Source organism: Atractosteus spatula (genome assembly GCF_055471065.1).
Source record: "Atractosteus spatula isolate fAtrSpa1 chromosome 10 unlocalized genomic scaffold, fAtrSpa1.hap1 SUPER_10_unloc_2, whole genome shotgun sequence".
Taxonomy (NCBI): domain Eukaryota; kingdom Metazoa; phylum Chordata; class Actinopteri; order Semionotiformes; family Lepisosteidae; genus Atractosteus; species Atractosteus spatula.
In genome coordinates, this window is record NW_028296622.1 from 1,773,402 (window position 1) to 1,785,864 (window position 12,463).

The 12,463-nt window shown below is 48.6% G+C and overlaps 1 protein-coding gene across 1 annotated transcript in view; it reads right to left on the minus strand.

The window, feature by feature from the left end:
• LOC148812617 (uncharacterized) overlaps positions 1 to 5,707 on the minus strand; it is a 28,061-nt gene extending 22,354 nt beyond the window's left edge. Inside the window, exons 1-3 of the mRNA XM_088908599.1 lie at positions 5,033 to 5,707; positions 4,446 to 4,578; positions 2,315 to 3,226 (exon numbers count right to left, since the gene is read on the minus strand). Of these exons, the coding sequence (XP_088764725.1) occupies positions 2,315 to 3,226; positions 4,446 to 4,476 (943 nt within the window). The 5' untranslated portion in view covers positions 4,477 to 4,578; positions 5,033 to 5,707. The remainder of the gene's footprint in view (positions 1 to 2,314; positions 3,227 to 4,445; positions 4,579 to 5,032) is intronic.
• Between the last annotated feature and the right edge of the window lie 6,756 nt (positions 5,708 to 12,463).

The window sequence follows — 12,463 nt, forward strand, 5'->3', positions numbered from 1 at the left end:
TCGGCACAAGTAAATCCTCCACCCTGACTCTGAACATCGGCGTTCCCCAGCGCTGCAAACGCAGCCCTCTCCTCTGCTCCCTTTTCACCCACGACTGCATCTCCAGAAACAAGACAAACTCCATCATCAAGTTTGCGGACGATACAACAATCACCAGCTTGATCATGAACGGTTATGAGTCCGCCTACAGGGAGGAGGTAGAAACGCTGACAGCATGGTGTCAGGACAGCAGCCTCTCTCTGAACACCAGCAGAACTAAGAAGCTGATGGTGGACCACAGGAAGAGACCAGGCACCCATTCACATCAGTGGGTCCGCAGTGGTCCAGATTGTCAAATTCCTAGGTGTCAACATCACAAGTGACCTGATCTGGACCCACCACACCAACCCCGTAGACAAGACAGCGCCTGTTCTCTCTCCCCAGACTGAAGAAGTTCAGCCTGCCTTCACACATCCTGACCAGCTTCTACAGCTGCACCACTGAGAGCATCCTAACCGGCTGCACCACTGCCTGGTGTGGTAACTGCTCCGCCCACGAGCTCAGCGTCCTCCAGAACAGCTTCTTCCCCCAGGCAGTGAGACTACTGAACAGCCAACCACAGCAGACACCTGCAGTTACCTCCTTGAACTGACAGGGGGCACTGGCACTCTCAGGACACCTACGAAGAGCACTAAATACCTCCTACCCTGTACCCTACTACTGTCAGGACACCTAAATACCTCCTACCCTGTACCCTACTACTGTCAGGACACCTAAATACCTCCTACCCTGTACCCTACTACTGTCAGGACACCTCAATACCTTAATACCTCCTACCCTGAACCCTACTACTGTCAGGACACCTCAATACCTCCTACCCTGAACCCTACTACTGTCAGGACACCTCAATACCTCCTACCCTGTACCCTACTACTGTCAGGACACCTCAATACCTCCTACCCTGAACCCTACTACTGTCAGGACACCTCAATACCTCCTACCCTGTACCCTACTACTGTCAGGACACCTCAATACCTCCTACCCTGTACCCTACTACTGTCAGGACACCTAAATACCTCCTACCCTGTACCCCACTACTGTCAGGACACCTCAATACCTCCTACCCTGTACCCCACTACTGTCAGGACATCTAAATACCTCCTACCCTGTACCCTACGACTGTCAGGACACCTAAATACCTCTTACCCTGTACCCTACTACTGTCAGGACACCTCAATACCTCCTACCCTGTACCCCACTACTGTCAGGACACCTAAATACCTCCTACCCTGTACCCTACTACTGTCAGGACACCTCAATACCTCCTACCCTGTACCCTACTACTGTCAGGACACCTCAATACCTCCTACCCTGTACCCTACTACTGTCAGGACATCTAAATACCTCCTACCCTGTACCCTACGACTGTCAGGACACCTAAATACCTCCTACCCTGTACCCTACTACTGTCAGGACACCTCAATACCTCCTACCCTGTACCCTACCACTGTCAGGACACCTCAATACCTCCTACCCTGTACCCTACTACTGTCAGGACACCTCAATACCTCCTACCCTGTACCCTACTACTGTCAGGACACCTAAATACCTCCTACCCTGTACCCCACTACTGTCAGGACACCTCAATACCTCCTACCCTGTACCCCACTACTGTCAGGACACCTAAATACCTCAATACCTCCTACCCTGTACCCTACAACTGTCAGCACACCTAAATACCTCCTACCCTGTACCCTACTACTGTCAGGACACCTCAATACCTCCTACCCTGTACCCTACAACTGTCAGCACACCTAAATACCTCCTATCCTGTACCCTACCACTGCCAGGACACCTCAATACCTCCTATCCTTGTGTTAGTTCCACACAATCTGTAAATTGCAGTTGTGTAATCTGTTGTATCCCAATGTTAACCCCTATAAATTCCTGTCCTCCAACTCTTCTATCCCTCTTAACGAGCCTTTAACGAGCTCGCAGATTTCAATGCTGACAACACTGCTGTGTGCTGTACTGTTCGTGCATCGATCAATAAACCTTGATTGATTGAGTGTTGGTCAGACAGTCTTGAGGAACAGATTACAGAGACTGAGATGCTGTGTGATGGATTAAATCTAATCTCCCTGAGAGAAAACAGTTCAATTACAGCACAGAGGATTTAAACAGACACAGATCTGTGTGCCACTGTGTTAGTAATACAGTACAGAGCGGAGCACAGTATGATTTTAATTCCTAACGGGACACAAGATGGTTGAATCTCTCAGTCTGATGACCAGTAAGATCAGTGATTCAGTAATACAGCATCAACCACACTCACTGTTGAGAGGGATGAGGTCTATACTGTTCCTCTTCTTGACAGGCAGTCTGGGCTCCTCTGTCTCTTTCTCCAGCTCCTCTTCCTCCAGTGTCTTTCTCATCTTCACCTTCAGCTCCTCTTCTCTCCTGCTCCACTCCTCCTCCAACCTCTGTCTGAGCGCCTCTTCTCTCTCTCTCTCCCTTCTTTCATACTTCTGTCTCAGCTCCTCTGTCTCTCTCTGCCTCTCCTCCAACCTCTGTCTCAGCTTCTCTATCTCTCTATTGTATGTCTCCAGTTCAGTGTATACTTGGTCGATGTCAATAGTGAAGTACAGCCCACAGTTTCCTGCCACCATGTCCTCTATCTTCTCCAGCAGCTCTGTGACCTGAGTGTGGTCGTCCCTGTTCTTGTTGTTGAGAACATGATACCTGTTCCCACAATTCTCCACCAGATACTGGAGCTTCTTCCCTTCTCTCTCAATGTGCTGCTCAATGGTTGTGTCTCTCAGTGTGTCCCCCCAGGTGAACAGCACTATTGTGTTTCTCCAGACTCTCTCACTGAGAAGCTCCAGATGTTCCTTTACTGATCTCCAGTCTGTGTATGAGTTCACATTAATCACCAGGAGGAGAGCGTGGGGTCCTGGGGGACACAGAGACACACTGCGCACAACCTCCCGTCTGACATGCTGTGGATCAGTCCTTATTATCCATGGAAAAGAGGAGTACCCTGGAGTGTCGACCACAGTGATCTGCCTCCCAGCTACTTCTCCCTGTCTCTTCACACACTCCTCAGTTCCTCCCCGTGTCTCAAACTCCTCTCTGCCCAGGATGGTGTTTCCTGCTGAGCTCTTCTCAGACCATCTCTGGCCCAGCAGCACGATCCTGATCTCCGAGAGATGCTGTGGTGCCTCATGGGAATCAGCCTGTTCCTCCCCTGTCAAAGTGAAAGATCACAGATTATTTACATGATAAAGTTCTCATCACAGATATCTTCACTATTCATCAGATTTCAAATTCACGATAAAAACGTCTCTATATCTTTTCTATTGTCCCTGCCCTGTGAGAGAGGAAAATCACAGATTATTGAGATTATTTTTCTGTGTATTCTCTGTGGTATACAAAAATGTTCTGTTAATGTTAGGTAATCAGACACTATTCTTACAACATTGTTATTCTGTATTCTTACAATTTATATAAAATATATATATATTTTTAACTGTTCTCTCAATAGTACATGTTTATTTTTCATCAGGATTTTGTTTCTTAGAATAATTTAACCTCACTGAAAGTTCAGATTTCTCTCATCTGATAAACACAGACATTTTTTCCAATGTCTTACTTGCTCATCTTTACCAAGGGCGCCAATACTTCTGGAGGGCCCTGGAGAGTCCCACTAACACTCTGAGTGTCCAGTGGCAGTTCAGACACATATGGGACTCCTGTGTTCAGTATGAACCTTTATACCACCTTATTTTAAAAATACATGTCAAAACTGTGAAGTCATTCAGTCCATCCTGATTCTTCAGTAGTGAGTCTAAAATGTCACATTTCATAAAGAAATGTTTGGGAATCTGTGTGTTGTATAGTTTCAAACCGCTTAGAAACCAACTACTGTGATGCACACCGAAGAGAACTAGCATGATGTTAGTTTAAAAACAGTGAAACTGACAAGCTGGAGGAACTGAGTCTCTTTAGTCTGAAGGGAGTGTCCCACACTGACAGGGTGAAGATAGGGAACCACATATATACAAAATATTCAACATCCTCAGTGACAGTTAGTCATTATTAAAGACCAGTTAGATATTGAGACCTCAGAGTTCCTCAGAATTAACACTAAAACTCAAAGCAACATTAAGACTTAAAATCAGGAGTGGGAGTCTCTACTGTACACAGAGGGGGGGTGGGAGGGGGGAACAAGCTGCCAAGCCAGGACAGTAGAAACAGTACTGATCTCTGATCCCCGACAAGAGAAAGTGAAAGTAAACCAGCTCCTGTCTCTCTCTCCTAGTTCAGACCCCGTGTGTCCGACAGAACACACTCTCAGCAGACAGGAAGACACTTCTCCAGCTGCTGCTGTGCTCTGTGACAGAGAAGAGACCCTCAGTGACTCCCCCTTACCGGCACTCTGACAGGCAGAACAAGAGAAAACTCACCAGGGCTGAGCGCTGAGCTCTCAGACGCCATCTCTCTCCTTCTCTTCCTGCTGATCTGAGGGAGAAGGACTTCCTGTTCTCTTCAGGTAAAGGTGAGCTCACCTGAGCAATGAAGACTCTGCTCTGGCGCCACCTGGTGGATCGGTACAAATGAAATTTAATAAACCGGCAGGAAAATTCATAACGCATCTCTTCACTCTGGAAACATTCAACATGAAAATACTTTTCACGTGTAAACTCTCATGTGACTCGTGTTGTTCCAATAAAAGGCTTGCTCTGTCAATCCATCAGCTGCTGCAGGTGAAAGGCTCAGGAAATCCAGAAATTTTAAAAGTAACTGAGACAAATCGCACTTCAATACAATGATTAACTGTGAATGGACTGAAAAAGACTCCGTTTTAAACTCACTTCCCCTGCGAACCTGCAGCACTGAGTCAGTGTTTTCTGAAATGTGCCCGTATTTAGAAGAGCTAATACTTCACATGTGCATTAAACACATACAGTACTCTTTGGGGATCAAACGTGCAAAAACAATTTAAAATAAACGAGTAGTATTTAGGATTTAGAGAAACAGGTAAAAACATCACCAAGGACAGCAGAGTCTCCTTCCCTGAGGTCTTTCACATCCAGACTGTAAACCTTCCTCAATAAAAGAGCTTTAATTTCACGGGTCCTGTGTCAATCTGCTGTTTCCTCTCGGTGCGGAGTCTTCTTCTGCAGAGCACGATAAAAAGCCTCTTTTAAAGGCGCTATACGAGATGAATATTAATATTCATCTTCCATCTCACTTCAGGGCTGTTAATTTACCTGCGCAGAAATGAGGAAGTATATATATATAAACAAACTCCGTGTGTACAAACAGTCAATCGTGCTGTTTTTCGAGAGTTTCTCCACAAAGCTGTATTCCAGACCACACGGATCAGGAGAGAGAAATTGTTCGGGGATGTATAAACGGTTTAAAAGAAACGGAGATGTTTTAAACAGGCTCCGGTGTACGATCCTATATCCTGAAAGCGTGACTTGCGAGCAAATTCCCGATTTCAGGACCAAAAATCCAACATTTCTCGCTAAACCGACACACCGTGAGAAGAGAGAAGAGTTCAGAAGTTTCTCCTGACAGTCGGAGCGGCCGGGCCGGCGCTCTGACCCGCTCCAGCAGGACTGCAGGCTCCGGTCCGCAGGTCCGAGCGCAGTTTACAGGAAAGGAGCGGAACCGGAGGAACCGGGACTCGGGAATGCGGAGGAACTGGAGGCGCCGCTGGGAGCGAGAGCCGTAATACTGCGAGAATAGGCGCCTCCGCAGCCTGAGAGATCCGCGCGTCCAGGACCCGCCTCGCCCGGCTCTCGCAGGGAAACCCTGTACGTCCACGGTGAGGACGGGCGGGTTCCACGAGTGTACGTGCCCAGACCACTCTGAAGAGTTTCCTCTGTGGGGCTGCCGTGTACTGGCGGTGATCGAGGCTCCAATAAATGCGGGGACTCCTATAGTAGAGATGAGACGGTAGGAGAGCTGACAGGTGTGTCTATACGGGACTCCTATAGTAGAGATAATACGGTAGGAGAGCTGACAGGTGTGTCTATACGGGACTCCTATAGTAGAGATAAGACGGTAGGGGAGCTGACAGGTGTGTCTATACGGGACTCCTATAGTAGAGATGAGACGGTAGGAGAGCTGACAGGTGTGTCTATACGGGACTCCTATAGTAGAGATAAGACGGTAGGAGAGCTGACAGGTGTCTGTACGGGACTCCTATAGTAGAGATAAGACGGAAGGAGAGCTGACAGGTGTGTCTATACGGGACTCCTATAGTAGAGATAAGACGGTAGGGGAGCTGACAGGTGTGTCTATACGGGACTCCTATAGTAGAGATAAGACGGAAGGAGAGCTGACAGGTGTGTCTGTATGGGACTCCTATAGTAGAGATAATACGGTAGGAGAGCTGACAGGTGTGTCTGTACGGGACTCCTATAGTAGAGATAAGACGGAAGGAGAGCTGACAGGTGTGTCTGTACAGGACTCCTACAGTAGAGATAAGACGGTAGGAGAGCTGACAGGTGTGTCTGTACGGTACTCCTATAGTAGAGATAAGACGGTAGGGGAGCTGACAGGTGTGTCTATACGGGACTCCTATAGTAGAGATAAGACGGTAGGAGAGCTGACAGGTGTGTCCATACGGGACTCCTATAGTAGAGATAAGACGGTAGGAGAGCTGACAGGTGTGTCTGTACGGTACTCCTATAGTAGAGATAAGACGGTAGGGGAGCTGACAGGTGTGTCTGTACGGGACTCCTATAGTAGAGATAAGACGGAAGGAGAGCTGACAGGTGTGTCTGTACAGGACTCCTACAGTAGAGATAAGACGGAAGGAGAGCTGACAGGTGTGTCTATACGGGACTCCTATAGTGGAGATAAGACGGTAGGAGAGCTGACAGGTGTGTCTATACGGGACTCCTATAGTAGAGATAAGACGGTAGGGGAGCTGACAGGTGTGTCTATACGGGACTCCTATAGTAGAGATAAGACGGAAGGAGAGCTGACAGGTGTGTCTGTACAGGACTCCTACAGTAGAGATAAGACGGTAGGAGAGCTGACAGGTGTGTCTGTACGGTACTCCTATAGTAGAGATAAGACGGTAGGGGAGCTGACAGGTGTGTCTATACGGGACTCCTATAGTAGAGATAAGACGGTAGGAGAGCTGACAGGTGTGTCCATACGGGACTCCTATAGTAGAGATAAGACGGTAGGAGAGCTGACAGGTGTGTCTATATGGGACTCCTATAGTAGAGATGAGACGGAAGGAGAGCTGACAGGTGTGTCTGTATGGGACTCCTATAGTAGAGATAAGACGGTAGGAGAGCTGACAGGTGTGTCGATACGGAGACTGATTTAACTGTGCGTGTGTAGCAGTTATTGAATATGAATGTGTGGTTTATTTTGTATTGTATTGAGAGCAAACAATTATCAGCAAACAAACTTAAATGAAATAAATTTCGATATAATATAATCTGCATTTTAATAAACATGAGTGAGTGGGATATATTTTGTGACGTGTTATAAATGGTACATATTGTAATGTGTTATACTGCAGATGTACAATGGAGTGATGTGCGATGTTTTTCTTGTTTCTTGTAATAGAAAAATGTTTTTATTTTCTTTTTTTCTTACCATTCTGTTTTAATGTACAGGAGTGCTGGGTGTCCATACAAAATTCCCTCAAGGGACAATAAAATCTTATCTACAGTATATCATGATTCGATGTTACAGCAGCTACAATTGTGTTTATACAGTAGCTTGTTGTGATGGGTATCCTACAGCTACAAACAACACAAAGGTGACACAGGTGTGGAAGTAAACACCTTTCCTGGAGGTACAAACACTTACTTTGGTTCTGCTAACTTCATCAGGCTCATCTCCCCCAGACAGTGAGTCCCCAGTCTCAGGTATCCAGAGTTACAGGCGTGAGTCTGTCTCAGTATCGCAGGTGGTACAAACTGTTGAATACAACTGTCTGATCTTCTGAGAGGACCTGGCTGCTGTTTTGACACCATCGTCATGATTATGGGCTCGTGATGGATCAGGTGTGATGCTGCTCACTGTGTTTAGAGTCCGCTGTGACTATCGTGCCGTGCGGACATCTGGGTTCCTCTGCGTGTTCAGGATCCCCGTTTCCTGTATTTTAGAATATTGACTTCATATCGAAGTCTTATCACACTGCTGGAGAAAGTGTGGATCATCCTGGATCAGAAGGGACAGGCAGTGAATCCGAGAGGACTCTCTTCCTGTTATGAACTCATGACTCGCACTGATATTCCTACATCCTCTCCATCTTCGGGAAGGACATCGCCGAGAACATCCTCGTCACGTTTGTGGACGGGAAGGACATCCCCATCCTGGGCGACATCGAAGCCGCGGGCCTGCCCAGCCGCAAGAACCGGAAGGGCAAAGCGACGCACCTCGACTTTAACAAACACATTTAAACCAACAAAACTACAATTTCACTCAAAATGTCAGACGCCAACTGAAATTAAAGTAGCCTTCGAGATCAGTTCAACAAGCTCAATAATAAAGACACTTTCACACCAACAGACCCACAATTTCACCACAAACACATGGAGCTTGTGTCTGTGAAGGTGAAGTGTGAGACGATTCTGTCATCAGGAGGGAGGGCCACTGTCACGCCCTCTGCAGCCAGAGGGCGCTCCTTCTCTGTCCTGTCCCTAGTTTCCGGTCTGCTGTCCTTCCTGTCCCTCTCTTTCCCTTGGGCTATATATTTCCGGGTCTTGCACTCTGTCCTCGCTCAGCATTGACGTTCGGATGTCCTGAGACCCGCCTAGCACCAGGGCGCCCCACGTCCGCTCCCTGAGGGCATAGGTTTCTATACGGCATTCCTGAACTCTTTGCACTATGAGCCCGGGCCTTTTTCCCGTCTCGCCGCTACGCACATGGGTCTTTTTCCGCTCTCCTGCTCCCCACGGTTAGTCCCTTTGGACGTCCGTGACAGAATGCTGAGCCACCTACTGACCCCGCGAGCGGCGCTTTTTGTCTTGCCGCAGTTTTTTTTTTCTTGTTCTCTGGGCTGTTTTTTTTTTCAGTTCCTCTATTCTAATCGCTGGATATCACTCCGATCTTCCGTGCCTGTGAGCGGGTCCTGCACCTGGCTTTCCTCGGGTAGATCACTCCGATATCAGTGATTGAATGTTGATCTGGTTTTCCTATTCTTATTACTGGATATCACTCCGAGCTTCTGTGTCTGGAGCGGGTTCTCGTGCCTGGCTCTTCCTGGTCTTGCTCTCTCCGATATCAGTGATAGAATGGTAAGCTTTCTGCCGTTCCTCCATTCTTTTCGCTGGATATCACTCCGGGCATCTGTGTCTGTGAGCGGACTTCGGTCTGGCTTTCCTCAGGTTGTCCACTCCGATATCAGCGTTAGAATGTGAACGTGCCTTTTGCCCAGTCTGCGGTATTTTTCCCTGGGGTTTTTTGCTGTTTTTTCTTGTTTTTTTTGCTTTTTGTTTTGATTTTTTTTTTCTTCCTGGTTTCCCCTCCTTTTTGTTCCCCCCGGCTCCCTGTGTCTCGGAACTTTGGTTCCTACCTGTTTTTTGTTCCTATCTGTTTTGTGTGGTTTGTCTCCCTGGTCTTTCCCAGGTTTTTCTCGGTTGTGTTTGTGCTTGTGTACTTTTTTGTTTTTAGTCTCCGGAGCTCTTCTCTACCCCCCCTTCCTCCACCCAATAAAGGTTTATACCCCGGAGGAAGGGGTAGCTCTCAGCCGTGGATTCCCGGAGGTTTCCTTTCAGTTAAATGAGGTTTTTCCTCCCCCCAGTGCTGGGCAGCTCATTTTTTTGTATGGGCGTCAGGAGCCGCCCATGAAGGGGGGGGTACTGTCACGCCCTCTGCAGCCAGAGGGCGCTCCTTCTCTGTCCTGTCCCTAGTTTCCGGTCTGCTGTCCTTCCTGTCCCTCTCTTTCCCTTGGGCTATATATTTCCGGGTCTTGCACTCTGTCCTCGCTCAGCATTGACGTTCGGATGTCCTGAGACCCGCCTAGCACCAGGGCGCCCCACGTCCGCTCCCTGAGGGCATAGGTTTCTATACGGCATTCCTGAACTCTTTGCACTATGAGCCCGGGCCTTTTTCCCGTCTCGCCGCTACGCACATGGGTCTTTTTCCGCTCTCCTGCTCCCCACGGTTAGTCCCTTTGGACGTCCGTGACAGCCACAGCAGTACAGCAGAGAGAGCCATCACTGTTACCCACATACTCTCACACCGGTCCCATGTAGAACTGCTCTATTAAACTGTCTGGTGAAGAGACGCGTCTGAGACTTCTCATGATCAGGACAGGTCACAGTAAACATGCAGAAAGTGATGGTGAATTCTTGTTTCGCCTTTCTCTTTTTTACTCGTTGTCAAACATGCCAGTCTGTGTTATTGTGCGTTTTGAAAAGTGGTTGTCGATTTCTTTAAACGTTTCATACAAAAATGCTATCTGGAGAGTCACTACTTAAATAGATGTTCCCATTGACTGAGGATGATTTCCCTCACGGGATCAATAAAGTATCTATCTATGTGTACAGTCATCCATCAGGACTGGTACATTTAAACATGACGGGAGAGAGGAGCATCTACAGGTGAAAGGCCACATCACAGCAGCAGCATGTGAACAATAAACACCCAAAAACCACCATTTCACCACAACCCCACAAACACAATGAGAAAAAGACTTTTACACAATTTCACCACAACCCCTCCGAGCTCAATGATAAAGACACTTTTACACAATTTCACCACAAACCCCCCAAGCTCAATGATGAAAAGTCACTTTTACACAATTTTACCACAAACTCCACAAGCTCAATGATAAAAAGACACACTTACACAATTTCACCACAAACCCCCCCGAGCACAATGATAAAATGACACTTTTACACAATTTCTCCACAAACCCCCTGAGCTCAATGATGGACGCTTTTAGACAATTTCACCACAAACCCCCCGAGCACAATGATAAAAAAACTTTTACACAATTTTACCTCAAACACCCCAAGCACAATGACAAGGGCTGAGCGCTGAGCTCCTACACGCTGCCATCTCTCTCTCTCTCCTTCTCTTCCTGCTGATGTGAGGTGGCGGGTTTCCTGTCCTCGTTGTGACGCTGCTCTGGTGCCACCTAGTGGATTCATAAAGTTAATCACCAACTGAACAGGTTCATCAGTAAGAGCAAAATAAAACACCAGAATACCCAGATCAACTCTTACCAGCATCCTTGGACACTGAGGTCCACACCCCTACTCTCACACACAGTGTCCAGGATCTGTACTGACCAGCAGTCAGGACACTGGGGTCCACACCCCTACTCTCACACACAGTGTCCTGATCTGTACTGACCAGCAGTCAGGACACTGGGGTCCACACCCCTACTCTCACACACGGTGTCCTGATCTGTACTGACCAGCAGTCGGGACACTGGGGTCCACACCTCTACTCTCACACACGGTGTCCTGATCTGTACTGACCAGCAGTCTGGACACTGGGGTCACACCCCTACTTTCACACACAGTGTCCTGATCTGTACTGACCAGCAGTCAGGACACTGGGGTCCACACCCCTACTCTCACACACAGTGTCCTGATCTGTACTGACCAGCAGTCGGGACACTGGGGTCCACACCCCTACTCTCACACACAGTGTCCTGATCTGTACTGACCAGCAGTCGGGACACTGGGGTCCACACCCGTCTGGATCTATGAAGTCAATGAGGTGCCGCCAGGGGGAGACAATGCACCAGAAGTCAGAGGCCGGAGCTGAACTACTTCAGGAGAGAGACAGATCGGAGAAACAGCAGGCCAGAGAGAGCAGGAGAGCAGACAGGAGTCAGACAGTAGATAACGGACCTGAGCAGCTCATCGGCTTGTTCGCCCCTCCCCCAGCTCTGTCTGGAGAGAAGCCAGGGTATCGGCTTGTTCCCTCCTCCCGCCCCTCTCTGTGTACAGTAGAGCCCCCTGTCCTGACTGGAGGAGCTCACCCAGCTGTGTCTGGAGAGAAGCCAGGGTATCGGCTTGTTCCCCCCTCCCACCCCTCTCTGTGTACAGTAGAGCCCCCTGTCCTGACTGGAGGAGCTCACCCAGCTGTGTCTGGAGAGAAGCCAGGGTATCGGCTTGTTCCCCCCTCCCACCCCTCTCTGTGTACAGTAGCGCCTCCTGTCCTGACTGGAGGAGCTCACCCAGCTGTGTCTGGAGAGAAGCCGGGGTATCGGCTTCAACAACAAGGCTGGGCAGCTTGTTCCCCACCCCCATCCCTCTCTGCGTACAGACCCCCTCTTAACCGCAGATGCCTGAGCGCTGATTGACCCCGACCTCCCCCCCCCTTGACTGAGGGACGAGTACAGTTTGAGGACAATCTCCTCTCTTCCACCGCCTCCTCCAACGCAGACTCTCAGTCGGCTCTTCTGCAGCGTCAATCCCTCCCCAGAACAAACACAAACCACACCGCTGCTTCTCCGTCTTTATTCATCTGTTCACAGAAC